The 20,955-nt window shown below is 44.4% G+C and overlaps 1 protein-coding gene across 1 annotated transcript in view; it reads left to right on the forward strand.

Annotated features, from left to right (window-relative positions):
* Window positions 1-3,307, forward strand: part of ZC3HC1 (zinc finger C3HC-type containing 1) — a 47,667-nt gene extending 44,360 nt beyond the window's left edge. Inside the window, exon 10 of the mRNA XM_033959588.1 lies at window positions 2,447-3,307. Coding sequence (XP_033815479.1) covers window positions 2,447-2,518 — 72 coding nt within the window. The 3' untranslated portion in view covers window positions 2,519-3,307. The remainder of the gene's footprint in view (window positions 1-2,446) is intronic.
* Window positions 3,308-20,955: the final 17,648 nt, after the last annotated feature.

Genomic DNA, 20,955 nt, shown 5'->3' on the forward strand with positions numbered 1-20,955 from the left:
CCAGGGACAGCAGGCAGATATTCTTACGTCCCACCCACCTCCCCGGGTTGGCTTCTTAGCTGGCTTATACTAACTGGGGACCACGCACTCCTCCGTCGGGCGGGAAGGCACTCGCGCACGCGCGGTGCGGCCAACTAGAAACTTCTAGTTAAAAAGGTCCGTACCGAGGGCTCCGTCGGTGACGTCACCCATGTGTTAAGAATATCTGCCTGCTGTCCCTGGATAACACCTGTTACGGTAAGTAACTGTGCTTTTTGTACTGTTGCAGGGATGGGGTGGGAATGGAATTTGAGTTTACAGGGGTGGGGACAAACTCTGTCCCCATGTCATTCTCTAGGGAATAGCCAAAGACCCAATGGTGTTAAAAATGATCGGCCCTGGGTGTCAAATATACATAGGTACTAGGTTTTCCACTGCAATTAGGGCTTTTTAAACGAGGGCCAAAGTGAGAGTAGGTTGGTCTGGTCTCCATTCAGACACAGAAAGCACTAACAGAGAATGTGTGTGGCAGCCTCTTTCAGTCAGGAGCTTATATTTTGCCACCAGCCTCTACTTTGACTGGCCACTAATCTAATCTAATCTAAACCTTAGGTTTGTATACCTTATCATCTCTACATTCGTAAAGCTCGACACGGTTAACAAGAGTTAGGGTAGAAAGGAACTCCAGTGGAGGGAAGAGGCAAAATGAAGAGAAAATTTAGAGGACTAGAATAACCAGAGAGGGAGGAGGAGTTACATTTTTGAGAATAACCAGGTTTTCAGATGTTTACAGAAGAGTTGTAGGGAGCTCAGATTCTTAAGAGGGGAGGTAAGGTTGTTCCAGAGCTGAGTGACTCTGAAAGGGAGGGAAGAACCTAGTTTTCCTACAAGTGAAACGCCTTTTAGAGAGGGAAAGGAAAGTTTCAGTTTTTGGGTGGATCTGGCAGAATTGGGGGTTAGAGGAGTTCCAAGAAAGAGGAATGAAGGGAGGGAGGATACCGTGTAAGATCTTGAAAGTGAGGCAGGCACATTTGAAGTAGACTCTATTTGACACATTTGCCCCAGGTCTTGCATCTCCTAGGGCAGTTGTGAGGTAACTTTCTAGAAAGCTATATCTATCTTTATATGTCAGTGGCCCCCAACCCTATCCTGGAGGACCACCAGGCCAATCAGGTTTTCAGGCTAGCCCTAATGAATATGCATGAGAGAGATTTGCATATAATAGAAGTGACAGGCATGCAAATCTACTCCATGCATATTCATTAGGGCTAGCCTGCAAACCTGATTGGACTGGTGGTCTTCCAGGATAGGGTTGGGGACCACTGGTATATGTTATTTCTTTTTAGAATTTAGCTCCCTCCCCTCAAGCTGTATTACTCTGTTCCAATTTATCTCTGAGCAGTCAGATGTGACTATCACCATCTCAGCTGCTGTCACAGCTATGGCACACTGGGAGTTTGTGTAACACGTTAATAAACACAGGATGGGGTGGATTTGTCTCTACCTATATGAAAGATGGGGGGGTAGGCATCCCCTCCCCCGATCTGGGAGAATGAAGTCTTTAGAGAGTATTCTGGCGGTTGTTCTCTGCTGTATCTGTGTTCATTAGTTATGTGCTGTTAGCTCTGATCCTTTTGGGAGAGACCTTTTTTCTTTCCATAAAATAATAATTTTACAAAGGTCTCTCTTAGGTAGCCCTTCCAGCATATCACTAATGTCCCCCAAGGAGAAGAGTTTTCAAGTTTATTTAAAATCTGTTAGTCCACGTATCGTACTTCTAAGCGGAGTACATATAATTAAAAAGCGAGAGCAAAAAAAATACCAAAAGAGTATTACATAAGAATTAATGGAACGGAGAAACTGAAACAAACAGGAACGAGGTGGAACTGCATCGAATTATAGGACAATAAGACAATAAAGGTTAACACGTAAAGAAAGGGGATCCCATCTGTGAGAAAAGGGTGTTCATAATTTATTAAAATTCAATGAAACGTTTAACATAAAATTCAAAGCGTTGTACAATAAAAGTTGTTTAAATATTAATTAGGGGACTGACTTTGTAGATCAAGTTTGAGGTCAGATGCTGGAAGGCTGAGATGACGTTGTAGTGATTTAAATGCTAAGTCCTCCATTTGATAGGGGCTAGCTCTGTGGGTTCTGCCTGTCTCCCTGCAGAGTGGACAGGGCATTATAAGGCTTGGAGTGGACGAAATGCCTTTTTTCCACAGTCGACTCACTACAGCACTGCCTATTAATTCATTTAGGTTCTGAGGAGATATGAGGGGCATGACTTTTAGTGGAAGACTACCCTGGACAATCAAGGGATGAGAGGAGATACAGGCCCACCATCTTTCCACATTCCTTGCTGAAGAGCATAGCTGAAGGATGTTGGATGGGGGTTGGAAGTGACTTTCTGTAACACTGACAGTATGTAAAACTGAAATGTCTTCTCTCCCGAATGTTGCAGAGTGTTCCCGAGAAATCCCGCAAGGTGTTCCAGATTTTCCGGCAGTGGCAGGAGGCCGTGTGCTCTTCCTAAAGATCTGCTGGCCCTGGGCAGAGGTGTTCCATCTCCTTTGGTACTGTGTGGATCGCAGAATGCCAGTGCGAATGACAAATGTGCTGGTTTCACAATAACTATGCTGTACAGGTGTTGGACCCATGGACTGGAGGGGCTTAAGGACAGAGAATGCAACCATGCCTTTGGCTAGTGTGTGGGTTTAGGGGAAGGGAGAGAATTTAAATGAGGAGATATATGGAAGGGATCGGCAGCTTCCGTTTATTCAGTGTGATCAATGTTTAGTACACAAGAGTGTGCGGCCAGATGTTCCACATTAATGGGCAACTTAGATTTCAGTTTTTGAAAGGATTCACTTGGTAAAAATTAAACCTGTTTACGGCACGTGTGTGTGACACTAAAGGTGTATTTACAGTGTATCTATGTGACATTGTGTATCTTTGCTTGTGAATGTCAAGGTGTGTACACAGGATTTGTGAGATCTTGCGTGTGGATTTGGGTTTATATAAATACATGAATCAATATAGAATCTTTGTGAGTCTGTGCATCTATGTAGCACTATATTCACACTGTTGTGTGTGAAAGTAAACCTACAGTCTGTATATTTTGTTTTTTTATTGTTTTTATTAAACAGCTGTAAATAAAACAGACAATTCAGCTAGGCATCTTAAAATCTTATCAGTTAAAGGAGCAGGAACTAGGCAGGATGAAAAGTTTTATATATATCGATATTTGTTTGTTGGTGACTTTCTGTATTTTTATTATGTATGTTGATTGTAAAATAAATAGTTCTTCCTGCCAAAACAGCCATTAACAGCAAAACCCCTTTACTGTGTTCCATTTTCCTATTTTCTCTCTTCCCCTCTTTCAGCAGTCATATCCATTCACAATGAGCCGGTCGTGAGTTGACTCTTTGCCTGCGACTGATTCTAATCTATCATGAGTGTGCCTTGACTATTGGGAAATTACTGGCGGCAAGAGTGGGAGAGGGGGAACATTCCCTTGTTTAAAAGCAGACTGAAAGCCCACCTTAACCCTACTCCTCTGCCCTCCAACCCAGCCAGCTGATTAACCCTTCCCCTTAACTGTATCAATGACATCCTGTTTCTCTGTCTTGGCTGTTTAGATTGTAAGCTCTTTCGAGCAGGAACTGTCTTCTTTGTGGCTCTGTGCAGTTCTGCGTGCGTCTGGTAGTGCTATAGAAATAATTCATAGTAGTAGTGGTAGTGTGAAGAGTTTCAGTCTTTGGGAAGCAGAGCTGAGATTATGATGTCATAATGCCTCATTCCACCAATAAGAGCCAACCTCATCAGTGATGTCACAATGGCTTGATTGTCCTGTACTCCCCTCTGCCCTCCAACCCAGCCAGCTGATTAACCATTCCCCTTAACTGTATCCATGCCATCCTGTTTGTCTGTCTAGCCTGTTTAGATTGTAAGCTCTTTTCAGCAGGGACTGTTTTCCTCTTTGTGACTCTGTATAGCCCTGCATATGTCTAATAGCGCTATAGAAATAATTAGTAGTAGTAGAAAAGAAAAGCTGGTGACTTCTGTGATCTCGCCCTTAAAATTTCATTTCTAGTTATTTTCAGGTTGGTTGTGTCCTGTTTGCAAAGATCCTGGTTGGGGAACAGTTATACACAAGCAGAATTCATAGTCCTCGGGTCTTTCTAAACCTAGGAAGTGACCTAAGAGTCTTGGGTCTAGGACACTGAGCAGTACTGTCTTGGAAGTAGGAAACTGGACAATTGTAAGATAACATGACATAAAAATCCATTTCTAGACCACATTACCTTTTAAGTTCTATGCGGTTTACACAAGATTAGCTAGGAATACACAATAGATTAGAGTTAAAAACTAGGGACCCAAGACCTTTGAGAATAAGTAAGTCTTAAGTTGTCTCCTAAAGCGTAGATAAGATACAGACATCGATAATAAATATTTCAGCTCCTTGTCCCAGATAGCAGCCTGATATGAAAGCGTCCGATCATGATATCTTTTTAATTTACAGCCTTTCGCCGATGGAAAAGTCAAAAGGGCCTTAGCACGTCGAGAAAATTCTATCAAGTAAGAAGGAGCTGAGTGTGTCTCCTTTCTCCACGTAAGAGTCGAGTGAGGGCCTCTACTACACTCTTGTACACTGCAAAGTTATGACCACTCTGAAAAACACAGGTTAACAGAGCAAAAGGTTCCTCCGCCTACTCCAGAAATAAAGCTGCCGAGATGTCTGATTTTAACAGTGTGGTTAATAGATGTTGATGCCTCAGATCCCACTTTTGGTTTGAGTGAAGTCATTTTTGCCTCTTCGTGGATGGCATGAAATCTTTATAAATAAAATGCAAATGGGTTGGTGTTATATAAAACATCTGAACTAAAAAAAAAAAAAAAAATGATCAAACCTTGAAGGTGGCAGTAGAAAAATGAAGGACTGACTGGACACACCTTGAATTAGTCTCTCCTGGCTCAAATCGGGGATGAAGTACATCGGCAGGGCAGTGTAGGAATGGTTCCGTGGCTGCCGATCTTTCTGTGGGCGCTCTTTGGAAACTCACACTTGTCAGATGGAGTAGCCTATCCCCTCCCTGCTCTCTAAATCAGTGGTTCCCAACCCAATCCTGGAGAACCACCAAGCCAATCGGGTTTTCAGGCTAGCCCTAATGAATATGCATGGAGCAGATTTGCATGCCTCTCACTTCCATTATATGCAAATCTCTCTCATGCATATGCATTAGGGCTAGCCTGAAAACCCGATTGGCCTGGTGGTCCTCCAGGACAGGGTTGGGAACCACTGCTCTAAAGGATGCATTTTTAGGTGTCCCCTAGAGCAGTGTTCTTCAACCACCGGTCCACGGACCAGTGCCGGTCCACAGAAATTTCCTGCTGGTCCACAGGGCCAGCGTGTGCATCAGGCCCAACACAGTGTTCTTCAACCGCCGGTCCACGGTGCAATCGATGCGGCGTTATCTTCGACCCAGCTCCCTCTTCCTTACTGATTCAGTGCACAAAGCCATGGGCAGTGGCTCCTACGGGCATCCTGCGCCTGAACCGGAAGCCTTTTCTCTGACGTTGCAACGTCAGAGGGAAGGCTTCCAGATGAGGCACGGGACGTGCAAGGTGCAATTAGTACTATTATGGGGGTGGGTTCTGGGGTGGATATTAGGTAGAGATGGGCGGGGTCTGGCCCACGACTTAGCCCCGTGTTCTTCAACCGCCAGTCCACGGACCGATGCTGGTCCACAGAATAATTCTTTTATTTCTGCCAGTCCATAGGTGTAAAAAGGTTGAAAAACACTGCCCTAGAGAATGACAGGGGGAGAGAGTTTGTCCCCACCTCATCCCCATAAACTCGAATTCCATTCCCGCAACAGTACAAAATCTCATTTGTACAAAAAGTGAGAGATTGTCTTATTGAAAATGAAGGAGTGCAGTGGAGTCTGAGTCTGTGGGGATGGGGACAAACTTTGACCCGGTGTCATTGTCTAGTGTTTTTGTTTATTGATATTATTTGATATAACGCCTTTCACAACAAGCAAGCAAAGCGATGTACATAACGAGTCGATAGGAAAACAGAAAGGAACATCAACAATATACAGGAAAGGTGGGACACTGCTGAAATGGAGACAGAAAGCAAAGTCAAAGTGTCCCCTTGTGACGCGAGCCCAGTGTTTCTCAACCCGGTCCTGGAGGTACCCCCTTGCCAGTCAGGTTTTCAGAATATCCACCATGAATAGGCCTTCCAAGCAAGTCTACAGAACGACTGGTTAAGTAGCATCATCATGCACTCCTCATCCTACCTCAACTTCAGAAAACTTATTAAAACCAACCTGTTCAACCGATTTGTGACCAAGAATTCCTAAAGTCTTCACTGCTTTCCCTCACTGTATGACCTATCCCTTCTTATTGTAAATTGCCTCGATCTACTTCCTATTGACCAAGAATTCCTAAAGTCTTCACTGCTTTCCCTCACCTATCCCTTCTTATTGTAAATCGCCTCGGTCTACTTCCTATTGACCAAGAATTCCTAAAGTCTTCACTGCTTTCCCTCACTGTATGACCTATCCCTTCTTATTGTAAATCGCCTCGGTCTACTTCCTATTGACCAAGAATTCCTAAAGTCTTCACTGCTTTCCCTCACTGTATGACCTATCCCTTCTTATTGTAAATCGCCTCGGTCTACTTCCTATTGACCAAGAATTCCTAAAGTCTTCACTGCTTATTCCCACACTGTATGAGCCGCTCTTCCTAATGTAAATCGCCTCGGTCTACTTCCTATTGACCAAGAATTCCTAAAGTCTTCACTGCTTATTCCCACACTGTATGACCCGCTCTTCCTAATGTAAATCGCCTCGACTTACTTTTTATTGTAAACCCGCATCTAGAATGTTACCATACTCTGTACAAATATTCATGTACTCAAAGACTTCATTGTTTTTTCGCTGTATGTTCAGCTCTTCTTTATTGTAAACCACCTCGAACTACTTTGGCTTTGGCGGTATATAAACAATAAATTATTATTATTATTATACAGTCAAACCTTGGATAACGAGTAACGTTTGTGAGTGTTTTGCAAGATGAGTAAAATATTTTATTAAATTTTATCTCGATAAATGAATGTTGTCTTGCAGTATGAGCACGTATACAAGTCCAATGATTCTAAAACAATGAATAAAATTCAATACACATTAAAAGCAATAAAAATTGAAAGCAATAAAATCATATCAAAACATAAAAACTTTATTATACAATCCAATTCAATTCAATCCTTTAGTTTTCATACTGGGTCATCCTCTTAAAAAGCTCGACTCGGTTTACATAAATAATAATGGAGTACAATCCTAAATCTTCTAGTAGAACTATTTATACAATGTTTTTTGGAAAAGTATTGTTTTTAGAGATTTTCTAAAAGTATAAAGAGAAGACATCAATCTGATCTCTACAGGAAGCTCATTCCAGATTGAAGTGAAGGTGTATATAAAGGAATGAGAAATATAACCTGGTACCTTTAGTCTCTTAAATGAAGGAAAAGAAATTTATACAATTGAGAAGTTCTTGATCTCATAGTTCGTAAAGAGTTAAAAGAAATGGAGACCAAAAGTAAAAAATATTCCATATATAATTTTAAATACTACACTTGCACATTTAAACTGGATACTGAAATAAACTGGAAGCCAGTGAAATGCCCTCAAAAGAGGAGACACGTGATCATATTTCCTCTTTCTAAAAATCAGTTTGGCTGCCATGTTTTGGATCAACTGTAACCTCCTTAAATTGCTCTTACTCAGACAAATAAAAAGAGAGTTGCAGTAATCTAACAATCAAAAAACCAATGCAAATAGGGATGGGGGAGGTGTGGATGGGCAGACTGGATGGGCCGTATCTGCCATCACATTCTCTATTTCTATATTGTCCTAAAGATACCTATGCAACTGGATTGATTTGAGACCGAGACTTCAGTTTAAGGATGTGAGAAATTTTTGAAACCGAAATACCAAACAGCTGCACCGTTTTTTGCAGAAGGATTCAGCTATTAGGTTTCATACAATTTCTTCTGGCCCCTACAGCATTGGAAAACTTAGCCAACAGTATCCCTCCCTGGTGACCCAGAGGGCAGGGCATAAGAAAAACCTAACAGGCACTATAATCTGTTTATCTTAATGCCTTCTAATCTCAATTACTACTCAGCAAGACTGAAAGAACTGTCTGATTGGTAAGACCAGGAGGTAGAAAATCATTGTGTGCCTTGCTCTGTTTTCACCAGAATAGACCAAGCAAGAGTCACGCTTGTCAGCTAGCCTGTTTGAACTTGTTCATAGTATTGAATTAAAGCTTTTTCCTCCCTCTCCCAGAAGAGCAGATTATATATATATATATGTTTAAGGGTAAATCAAAAAGTAAAGGCAAAATACATTTAACAGCTTTAATAGAAGCAACTCTGATCAATTGAACATATCACTTTTCCATATAGTCCCCGTGCAAGACAACGTATTTGTTTTATCGTTCAACTTTCTTCTGCATTCCTGCAGAGGAGATTTTCGGCTGCTCTCAAAGCCTTTACTTCATCATGCTTTGTCTTTTGCTCTCCGGGTCGCAGTGATTCACTCATATCTTGTTGCCAGTTAAAGTTCTCTCCAGAATAATTGTTGATCTTCTTCATACCGTCTCAGGAACTGGGTCGCAACCTCCACATGCTGTTACTTGTGCAGATCAGTAAGCTGTTTGGGAACCCATTGTGTGCAGACTTTCCTGTATCCCAAGTCATCAAGCATTATGGCAAATGCAGATCCATAGCTGATATCCAAATTTGCAACCAGTTGAGACATTGTTATCCGTTGGTCTTCTCTAATCAAGGCATCCACCCTCTCAATGTGCTCATGTGCATGATATGAACATAAGAATAGCCTTACTGGGTCAGACCCATGGTCCATCAAGCCCAGTAGTGGCCAATCCAGGTCACTAGTACCTGGCCAAAACCCAAGGTGTAGCAATATTCCATACTACCAATACAGGGCAAGCAGTGACTTCCCCCATGTCTTTCTCAATAACAGACTATGGACTTTTCCTCCAGGAACTTGTCCAAACCTTTCTTAAAACCAGCTACGCTATCCGCTCTTACCACATCCTCTGGCAATGCTTTCCAGAGCTTAACTATTCTCTGATTGAAAAAAAATCTCCTCCTATTGGTTTTAAAAGTATTTCCCTGTAACTTCATTGCATGTCCCCTAGTCTTTGTCATTTTTGACAGAGTGAAAAATCGATCCACTTGTACCCATTCTACTCCACTCAGGATTTTGTAGACTTCAATCCTATCTTCCCTCAGTCATCTCTTTTCCAAGCTGAAGAGCCCTAACCATTTTAATCTTTCCTCATACGAGAGAAGTTCCATCCCCTTTACCGTCTTGGTCGCTCTTCTTTGAATCTTTTCTAGCACAGGCTCCTTGAGACTCAACAAGAGTGAAGTCTTATTATATCCAACTTTTTTAAAAAAATGTAAAATATAAAAGACATCATGAGCTCACCTTTATCTGGGAGCTGAAATCTGGAATGATCTACCGGATGAAATTAGATCTATACCTACTTCCTGCTCTGTTTGCAAAGTGCTGAAAACCTACTTCTCTGTGAAATGGGCCTTGCTCAACACGATTCCTTATAACGCTGTCTTTAATTTCTAGGATTTTTTGCCCTTATTCACTCTTTGTTCTTAATTTAACTTGTTGTAAACCGCTTTGAATCCAGTTGGATTAAATATGCTATTGAACTTTTTGCCTCTCTGATGATAGAATTTATTTTTTATCTTAAGAGAGCCCAGAATAGGTTCCATATAAACACACATACTATAATTAAGCAACCGGGTAGGACAGACTGGTACACTTATATAGGATAACGTTAATTTTTGGTTACAGAATTTGACAACTTTAGTTATCCATTTGACAGTTAAATAACCTTTGCAGTCGTATTCATATAGAAAGGTAAGTTTTTACTGTTTTTCTGAATTTCAGTATTCCTTCTAAGGATCAAATGGATGATGGTATTTGATTCCAAAGAGAGTAGACGCGCCCCCAGTCCTCTGCTATTACAAGATCAGCAGTTATACAACGTCCCATTCTCCAGCAGATTAAAGGTGGGACACAGCCCGGCTTCTTTCAGTTTGTCTGTAATAATTTAGTGACAACCTCCTTCTCTGTTCCTAATGCAATTCCTAAATCAAAGGAAAAAGGCCACAGAGCGTGAATCCATCTCCTCTTCCGGCTGCAAGGAGTCTTTGTTCCTATTCCCAGAAACCAGGGGAAAGGTCACTGGAAATCAGGGAAAGGACTGGAACAGAGGAGCTCTGGTGCGGAGAGGAAAGACCTGCCCTTAAGAGGCAGCTGATTCTCAAGGGGGCCATGTAGAAGGGCTGAGTCCAGACTTTTTGCATACACACCTTACACATAGAAAGGGGATTGGGGGGGGGGGCAGTCCAGAATCACACAGCCTGAAGTTTGAGCTTTGTGCCAGTGGCTGCTCTCTGGCCATGTTCATTTTTCTACCAATTAAGATATAGTTTACAAGGGCTCTTGGTTAGAGAATGACATGAGCACAAATTTTTCCCCATCCCCATCCCCGTGAGTTCTTTTCCTGTCCCTGCAAGCTCTATCATCTACATAAGCCTCAAACACTTTAAAATCATAAGTAGTAACATTCTAGAGCTCAGATTGTGATGTCATAATGCTTCATTCCACCAATGCCTAAGCTCTGTCCTCATCTGCAAAAGCCTGAAACACTTGAAAATCCTAAGTAGATTCTAGAGCTCAGATTGTGATGTCATAATGCTTCATTCCACCAATGCCTAAGCTCTGTCCTCATCTGAACAAGTCTCAAACACTTTAAAATCATGTGTTTGAGGTTTGTGCGGTTAAGGCGGAGCGTACAGGAATGGGGGCAGGGACAGTGCCAGAACTCACGGGGAAATTGAGTTCCTGCGGGAATGGGGACAAATTTGTCCCCACGTCATTCTCTACTCTTGCTTTAGTTTTGGTTGTTTGCAGTAATGCCGAGTTACCCAGTTCCAGGCTGAAGCTGTTGGATTAGTCCTGGATGTCAGACTATCCGGTCCTGTTGAATTATAAGACTTGAAGTACTGATTTTAAATGGGCAAGACCAGGCACTACAAATCCCACATCACACTTTGGAATGGGATATAAATTCAAAACCAGGACTAGCCAAAACTCTCCAGCATGGAACTGGGTAACTTGGCATTTTGGGTTTTGTTTGCGTCTCCTAGGCACCTGAGACAGAGCAACAGTAGCCTAGATACTAAAGCTCTTGGATCATCCCTAGTTTTGTTTCTCACATCCCAATGCATTGCAAAAGGTGCAGGCCCGCTTTTGCTTGGGAAAATGAAGAGGACCCAGAACCTCCATTTTTGGGTGGGCATGAGCCACATATTTCCTTTCTGCCCACTGCTCCCCGTTCCTAAAGCAGTAAAATTAATACCTTGGTTGGTGGAAATCCCTGGGCCCCTTCAACTCTGGAATGCCCCCCCCCTTCCCATCTCATCCCCACAGTAGTTTTAGGGTTACCAGATGTACGGGAAAACCTGGATATGCCCCTCTTTTTGGTCTAGGGAGGAGGAGCGGGGACTGTCGATCCTTGGAACGAGCTCCCGGTGCAGGTGATCGAGGCAAATAGCGTGCAAGAATTTAAGAGCAAATGGGATGCCCATGTGGGATCCCTTAGAGCACAGGTGTCAAAGTCGGTCCTCGAGGGCCGGAATCCAGTCGGGTTTTCAGGATTTTCCCAATGAATATGCATGAGATCTATGTGCATGCACTGCTTTCAATGCATATTCATTGGGGAAATCCTGAAAACCCGACTGGATTACGGCCCTCGAGGAGGGACTTTGACACCCCTGCCTTAGAGGGTTAAGCTAAGGGAACCTGTCACCAGGAGTGGGATCCCTAGGATAGTAGACTTGGGGGTGGGTCAGTAGAGTGGGCAGACCTGATGGGCTATGGCCCTTATCTGCCATCATCTATGTTTCTATGTCGAGTGCAGGGTGCTGGTCACTGATGTATTCCATGGTCTGGGCTATTTTTATTGGTTATAATATGTTTGTTGTTGAGGCGACTTGTATGGTACATGTAATTTTACATTCTATATGTAAGTGTGTAATATGTTAAATGAAATGTAATATTTTGTATGTAAATGCGTAACTCGCCCCGGATAAGGGCAGGGAATAAATCAACAAACAAAGACTATCTGGGTTCCCGGATGGACTTTCCATAACCCGGCAGTTTGTCCGGGTTTGGAAAGCCCCGAGCTCCAGCCACGTCTGGAGGGCCTTCAACAAGAATGCGCAGATGATGTCAGACACATTCGCGCGTGCAGATGCAGCCTGGAGGGCGGCAAAGAAGAGACAAGGCTTTTGGGGGGAGGGGCTGGGGCAGAATGGGGACGGACCATGCGTCCAGGTTTTCCCGCCCTTAAATATGTTAACCCTAGGCCGTCAGCAACACATTTCCTGCTGCTGACACCAGCACTCAGTTCAGTTGGGGGGAGGGGGATGCTGATTGAACTGATCATGTGGGGAAGGGGGGGGGGGAGCAGGACAGTAGCAGCGTCAGCTGCTGGATAAGATGCTCAGGGTGACTCCAAAGAGGACGCTTCAGCTGGTAGGGTCTGGGGATCTCTGTCAGCTACACCAACAATGTGCTCCACCACTGGATAGGCCTGAAGCAAAGCTGGGTGGGCCTCTGCCCACTCAGTGGTGGTGCCGAGCGTGCAAGAGAAGTCCTGGAGGCAAACTACCAACTAATGCAGTAAAGAAGTGGCATCAAGAGGAGAGGAGTGGTTCAGCTTTGGAACCAGCTGGCAGAGCATCAGCCTCCTCCCAGCAAAGGTATCTTTAGTGCCTGGGAGGGAGGGGAAAAGGAATATGCTGATCTTCCCTCCACCCCTGGGCACCTCCAGAATTGGGAAGGCTGGCTATTGTCCCTGGCCTAGACACAGCCACTGATCTGAATTTGCATGAATCAGCACACCTCTAGCAGTGTCACAGACACATGCATATTTTAAATCTGAGGCAACTGGGGGGACGGGACTAAATCTTCTCAACACAACAGGCCAGATTTTCAGCTGACATTGTCACTTGACTGGCACTGAACATATGGATTAACCAGTGACTGCACTGGCACTATCCCTTTAGGCTTGCCATTTAGTGCAGGGGAGTAAACACAGAACTAAATTCAATGTAGTAAGACAAAAAGGGAAATTTGGCATGGGACCCTAAACGGAAGTAGCCAAAGCAAAAGCCAAGTATCCAGAGTAGTGTAGGATCCAGGAAGTAGGACTAAATGTTATCTGGAGGGGGGTGTGGATAAGATCATAGAATATGTCATATATTCTTCTAGAACAGTGTCTCACAAACTTTCCAATGGTGGCACACTACATCCAGTGCCCATCTGGCCGCGACCTGTGTCAGTGGAGGAATCCGGGAGGTGCGGGGAGAGGAGGAGAGACACCAACCAGGAGAGTCAACCGCGCTGGCTGACTTCCTCTCGCCACGAGAGGCACGTCTTGTAGGCAGTCAGCCGGTGTGGATGACTCTCCTCCTCGCCAGTGTGTCACGGCCCACCTACAATCTCAGGAGGCTCACAGTTTGCCATACACTGTTCGAGAAGGGAGCTTTTCTGCCGGGTTCTCTCTCTTTATGCACTCCCTCAGCCTATGGTCTCTTACCCTCCTCTGCAACATACAAAGTGGGAAACAGAACAAGCTACAGCTTCCTTTAGAGCTGATTCTGGTTGGTCAGTAGCATTGAAAAGAAAAAAAAGTTTTCTGTTCCACCCTTGCCCAAGATTCTTACTGGCATTTCTGCAAAGTGACATACAGCATCACACTAGCAGGCCATTTCAAATCCTGTTTAAGGACTAACAAGACAATATTTTGCTGACCAGTTTTTTGGTTTCTATGGTTTGAATAGAAGAATCTAGAACTGCCCGAGAATTGAATTGTGGGACAGTTCAGATTCAATAAATTGTTCCACGGGAGCAGAATCTGATGGAGAATGTGGCACCAACAGTCACCAAACAAGAGAATTCTGGGGCATATGCAATCTGATGCTCCAGGGCCACCAAACAAGTGTGTCAAGCCAGAGCAATCCCCAGGTGCACTGGGAGAGGTATGAATAACCAGAAAAAAAAAAAAAAATAGAAGTAAGACATACCTGTGTTAAAATCATTCGACTTTACCTGCAATCCTGGAGGGAGCAACCTCAAGGGGAATAAACATCCAGAAAAGAGCTACCAACATGGTCTAGTAGGGTTAGGCAATTCCGGTCCTCGAGAGCCGGAGCCAGGTCATGTTTTCAGGATATCCACAATAAATATGCATGAGATAGATTTGCATCTCAAGGAGGCAGTGCATGCAAATCCATCTCATTGTAGATATCCTGAAAACCTGACCTGGCTCTGGCTCTCGAGGACCGGAATTGCCTACCCTTGGTCTAGAGCAGTGTTTGTCAACTCAGTCCGGGAGTACCCCCTTGCCAGACAGGTTTTCAGGATATCCATAATAAATATGCATGAAAGAAAATTTGCATAGAATGGAGGCAGTGTATGCAAATAAAGTACAGTAAAACCTTGGTTTGCAAGCATAATTTGTTCCGGAAGCATGCTTGTAATCCAAAGCACTCGTATATCAAAGCAAATTTCCTCATAGGAAATAATGGAAACTCAGACGATTTGTTCCACAACCCAAAAACTTTAATACAAAATACTGTATGCTGTGAGCGCTTGAACTGTGGGCAAATTGAGCGTGACGCTTTTATTACATTCAGCCACGCTCAGCGGAAGATGTGCGTGCTTCAACTGTGGGTTCTGATGGGTGTGACCACTGGGGAATTAAGGGGGGGGAGACATGCCTATATATTTATAGTGGTCAGTTGGTCAGGTAGAGCGCCTTTTTGGTGACTTAGGGTTATATGCACTAAAGTCAGCGATCATTGTTAAATCTGATTTCACAGCTGTAGCAATGATCGCTTTTACTGACCCAATGCACAAAACGGCTCACCGTGTGTTTTTCCCCTCGATTACCTATTTTACGATCCAGCCATGCAAATTAGCTAAAAAAAAAAAAACCCATGCAAAGTAGCCAAGCGATTGATGCACTAACATCATTTGGCTATACAAAAGACAAACAAGGGGTTTTAGCTATCGGTAAAAAAAATGCCAGGTCTAGACTTGTCGGTAACTGTGTTACTGACAGGTCTGCCTGGTTTTTTAAAAATATTTTTTCAATGGCACAGATATTTTGTGTGTGTAACACACAAAATATCTGTCCCATTAAAAAAAAAATGAAAAAAGTCCCCCACCACCGAAACAGCCCTCCTCAATGACACCCCCCATGAACCAGTACCGTGACCCTTCCAAGGCAGTGAAAATTGCAGGAGGGATGCTTACTCCCTCCTGCCTAGCCAAATACCCCCACGTCATGCCCCCACCAGGTCCTGGATCCCTGCACCACCAACCCCTCCAACCATCCCCTACCCTCCCCCTTCCTCCCTCCTCCCCCACAAAAGGCAAGAGGGTTGCCTCTCCCTCCTGCCACTGGATGCTCCCCCAAACACCCCCTTCCATCCTATACCTTTGATAGACGTTGGGAGCTAGAGGGGAAGCATGATCCCTCCAGCTCTGAGGTCCGCACATGGAAAATGATGGGCCTTCCCCTCTCCGGTGCACCATGTGATGCCGGAGGAGGAACCTAAGGCCTTGATTGGCTCAGACGCCCAAGGCTCCTCCCTCTGTATCCCATGTGATGCATAGGGAGGGGCCTAAGATCTGACATCTGAGCATCAGGTACCTCAGAATTAGTGAGCTTTGCTAATATTGGAGCCAGACATTTCCCTTGGGTGGTGGAAGCTAAGAGATCTGTTTTGCATCTTCACAAGACCTCACCCTGTCCGGCTGATGCCCTAAGCACAGTCCAACAATGGTGCTGCTCAGCCTTTCCATTGCATAACTGAAAAGACATTCACGTCTCAATAAGTGCTGAGAAATGTCATTATTTTATGAAACAAAATATCATATATTTTATATACCGTTCTGTCAGAGGAGCTCAGAACAGTTTACATTCATTTATTCAGGTCCTCAAGCAATTTTCCCTGTCTGTCTCGGCGAGCTCACAATCTATCTAATGTGCCTGGGGCAATGGGGGGGGGGGGAATTAAGTGACTTGCCCAGGGTCACAAGGAGTAGCGTGGGTTTGAACCCACAACCTCGGTGCTGAGGCTGTAATTTTAACCACTGCCTAATGACCCTTATACATTACAATGTAAGGGTCAATGGTCATTGACTTAACACTTTGAGGATAAGTTTATTTTAACCACTGCGCCACACTTATTTCTAATGGTTATAAAAACACTGAAATTTATGTTGTACTAGCTGATCACCCGGCGTTGCCCAGATATTTATGTCTCCCAATCTTCCACAGCACTTCCTTATATACTGTTGAATGGCTGTGTGACATCATTCCCCAAGCTTCACACAATTGGTCAATGCAGCTCTCTCTCTCTCTCTTTATATATATATATATATATAATCTCTATATAAAACACATGTCAATCCCTTCCCACCCCACAGTATTTTTTTTCCCCAGATAGTAAGTGATATGTATACCAAGTTTGGTTGAAATCTCTCCATGCGTTTCAGAGTTATGCTGGAACATACACACACATCCAGATACATCTGATTTTATATATATATAGATAATGGGTATGTTAGATGGCAGTGAAAGAATTGTGGTGCCCTCCTTCGCTTGATACCCTAAGCACTGCTTATTTTGTTTAATGGTTAATCCAGGGCTGCCCCCATCACCATATTCTCTTTTATTTATTTATTATTTTTGTGAAACCATTTTTTTATTGAGGAAATATACTGACAATTACTGAACAATATATGCATTCCAAATCTCTTCCACCCTGTTCCTCACCCAACAAACTTAAACTCCAAATACCAAAGATAAATATCAGTAAACTCCCAATAGAATTAATATATGTTTCCTAATCCTTAAACAAAAGATCTATTCACTACCAAAACAGAACTTATAAAATACTCCATTTATAAACATATCTCTAAACCAGCAGTTCCCAACCTTTCTTCTGTTGTGACACACCTGACAAATGACACACTGAACACCAAATCCACAGCTGAACAAAACTAAAATCTTAAAGTCTCCTTTTATTACACGGCGCTAGAGGTTTTTAGTACAGACCGGCGAGGAAAATGCTCCGATGTTCATAGAATTCCTATTTGCGTGACAGCCCGTGCTAAAAACCTCTAGCGCCATTTAATAAAACCCAGTATAAATATTTAATTATGAACAATGTTGTGCTGTGTGCAATCTTACATCCTGCCAAATCCTCATTAATTAGAGTTCTAGGTGGGTTACAAGCAGCCTAATGCTACATAGAATTCTCTATAGCGTTAAACGTGTTACAAAGAATTACACATGCTACATAAAGTTATCAAACTGTGCATATAGTCTGAGGTGGTGTCGGAGTCAGTAAAAATGTACTGACTCGGGATTCAAAATAAAAACTCACAACTTTATGATATATACTAGTATTTTAGCCCGTTACATTAACGGGTGCTAGAATATATGTCTGTCTGTCTGTCTGTCTTTATTTCCGTCTCTTTCTCTCTCTGTCCTGCTGTCTTTCTTTCTGTTTGTCTCTGTCCCTGGCCCCCTTTGTCTGTCTGTCTTTCTGTGTCTCTCCCTGTCCCTGTGTCTTTCTTCTTTTCTTTCTGTCTCCCTTCCTCCCCCTGGTGGTAGAATATATGTCTGTCTTTCTTTCTGTTTCTCTCCATACCCCTGTCTTTTTCTTTCTGTCTCTCTTCCTCCCGCTGTCTTTCTTTCTGTCTCTCTCCCTCCCTGGCCTCCTTTGTCTGTCTGTCTCTCTGTCTCTCTCCCTGCCCCTGTCCCTGTGTCTTTCTTCCTATCTCCTTCCCTACTTCCCTGTCCAGCAGCCGCAGCATTCCCTCTCCCTCTATTTACCGCGAGAGGAGCCTGCACGGACCTAACAGCTCGAGCCCCCAGCAGTGGAACTTCCCGGCAGCTCCTCTCATGATCGCCGCCTTCTCTGACACAGGAACGGCTCGTGAGAGCAGCCGCTGCAGCGTCTTTGAGAAGTTTTTACAAACTTCAGCCCGTCTCCGTGCTCGGCCGCGGTGGGCTACAGCTGCCGCGGCCTGCAGCCGCCGACAGCCACCGCGGCCAACATCCGCCTTGCCGTATTTTTTTTTTTTAGTTGAAAAACGCGGCGATGGCTCCTCTCATGATCCCCACCTGCGTCGAAAGTCCGACGCAGGCGGGGATCGTGAGAGTAGCCACCGCTGCGTCTTTCAAAGAACCGTAAGCCGCGCATGCGCACTTCCTATGGGTCGCTACAGCTCAAGGAAAACGGACCCACGCGATGGGAGTGCGCATGCGCGGCCTAGTGTTTTATTATATTAGATACTAGGGTATAGCTACCATTAAGTGAGCCTAGCAAAATGCCTAGGGCCGCCTAATGGTAGGGGCTGCCACCTCTCTGATGTAACTTCCTGTGGGCGGGATGTGGCATAGGAAAAGCAGCTATGCAGCTTTCATCACACCCTCTCTGCCGCGAGTAGCGACCCACTGCAGCTGTGGAGGGACCAGCAGGTGGGAAAGCTGGCCACTGCTGGAAACAGGATACTGGGCTAGATTGGGATTACCAGATGTCTGGATTTACCCAGACATGTCTTCTTTTAAGAGGACTGTCTGGATGTCCAGACGGCTTCCATCCCTGTACAGGTCTTCTTTCCTGTCCCCTATCTAGCTCCGGCTCCGCTGAAATATCATTTTTGGGCCAGCCGATTGCAGCAGTGAGCTGAGCTTGCTGCTGTCAGCCTGCCCCAGAAGTTGCCTCTCTGGAGCATCCCACCTATGCGGGAACAGGAAGTTGCTCCAGACAGATAGCTTCCGGGGCAGGCCAACAGCAGCAGGCTCACCTCGTTGCTGCAGCTAGCCAGCCCAAAATTTACATTTCAGAGGAACCGGAGGTAGGGAATGGGGGAGAGAAAAGCACCATCCTGTGGGATGGGGGGAGGGGAGTTGAAGGGAGGGAGAGAGAGAAGAACCCACAGCAGAGGGGGGTTGTGGAAAGAGAGAGAGAGAGAGAGAACATAAGAACATAAGAAACGCCTCTGCTGGGTCAGACCTGAGGTCCATCGCGCCCAGCAGTCCGCTCACGCGGCGGCCCATCAGGTCCAGGACCTGTGCAGTAATCTTTTATCTATACCCCTCTATCCCCTTTTCCAGCAGGAAATTGTCCAATCCTTTCTTAAACCCCAGTACCGTTCGCTGCCCTATAACTTCCTCTGGAAGCGCATTCCAGGTGTCCACCACACGTTGGGTAAAGAAGAACTTCCTAGCATTCGTTTTGAATCTGTCCCCTTTTAACTTTTCCGAATGCCCTCTTGTTTTTTTATGTTCTGAAAGTTTGAAGAATCTGTCCCTCTCTACTCTCTCTATGCCCTTCATGATCTTGTAAGTCTCTATCATATCCCCTCTAAGTCTTCTCTTCTCCAGGGAAAAGAGACCCAGTTTCTCCAATCTCTCAGCGTATGAAAGGTTTTCCATCCCTTTAATCAGTCGTGTCGCTCTCCTCTGAACTCTCTCGAGTAACACCATATCCTTCTTAAGGTATGGTGACCAATACTGGACGCAGTACTCAAGATTGCCCGGTACAGCGGCAGGATAACTTCTTTCGTTCTTGTTGTAATACCCTTCTTGATTATCCCCAGCATTTTATTCGCTCTCTTGGCGGCCGCTGCGCACTGTGCCATCGGCTTCATTGTCATGTCCACCATTACCCCCAAGTCCCTTTCTTGGGTACTCTCATTCAATAACATCCCTCCCATCGTATAGCTGTGCCTCGGGTTTCTGATTCCCACATGCAATACTTTACATTTCTCAACATTGAACTTCATCTGCCATCTCTCTGCCCATTCTCCCAATTTGTCCAAGTCCCTTTGCAATTTTTCACAGTCCTCCTTTGTCCGAGCTCCACTAAATAGTTTGGTGTCGTCCGCTAATTTTATTATCTCACTCTTTGTTCCTGTTTCTAGATCATTTATGAATATATTAAATAGCAGTGGCCCGAGCACTGAGCCCTGCGGGACACCACTCGTGACTTTCCTCCAGTCTGAGTAGTGTCCCTTCACCCCTACCCTCTGTTTCCTACCCGCTAACCAGTTTCTGATCCATCTATGCACGGCTCCGTCCACCCCATGGTTCTTCAGTTTCCGGAGTAGACGTTCATGACGCACCTTGTCAAAGGCTTTCTGGAAATCTAGGTATATGATGTCTATGGGGTCTCCTTTGTCCATCTGTTTGTTAATTCCCTCGAAGAAGTGCAATAAGTTGGTCAGACACGATCTCCCCCTGCAGAAACCATGTTGGCTGGTTATCAGAAGTTCGTGTTTTTCAAAATGTTCATCAATTTTTTCTTTTATTAGTGCTTCCGCCATTTTCCCCGGAACAGAGGTCAGACTCACCGGTCTGTAGTTTCCCGGGTCTCCTCTTGATCCCTTTTTAAAGATGGGCGTAACGTTGGCTATCTTCCAATCCTCCAGAATCACACCTGTTTTCAGAGACAGGTTGCAAATTTGCTGTAGTAGTTCCGCTATTTCCTCCTTTAGTTCCTTCAGCACCCTTGGATGGATTCCATCCGGACCCGGGGATTTGTCAGTTTTTAGTTTTTCTATCTGTCTGCGCACATCATCAAGGCTCACTTCTATGGATGTTAACTTTTGTGCTTGATTTCCATTGAAGAATTGCTCAGGTTCCGGTATGTTGGTTGTGTCTTCGTTTGTGAATACAGATGAAAAGAACATGTTAAGTCTTTCTGCGACCTCTTTCTCTTCCTTCACCGCTCCCTTCCTGTCTCCGTCATCCAGT

This window comes from Geotrypetes seraphini, chromosome 9, assembly GCF_902459505.1.
Source record: "Geotrypetes seraphini chromosome 9, aGeoSer1.1, whole genome shotgun sequence".
Lineage (NCBI taxonomy): Eukaryota > Metazoa > Chordata > Amphibia > Gymnophiona > Dermophiidae > Geotrypetes > Geotrypetes seraphini.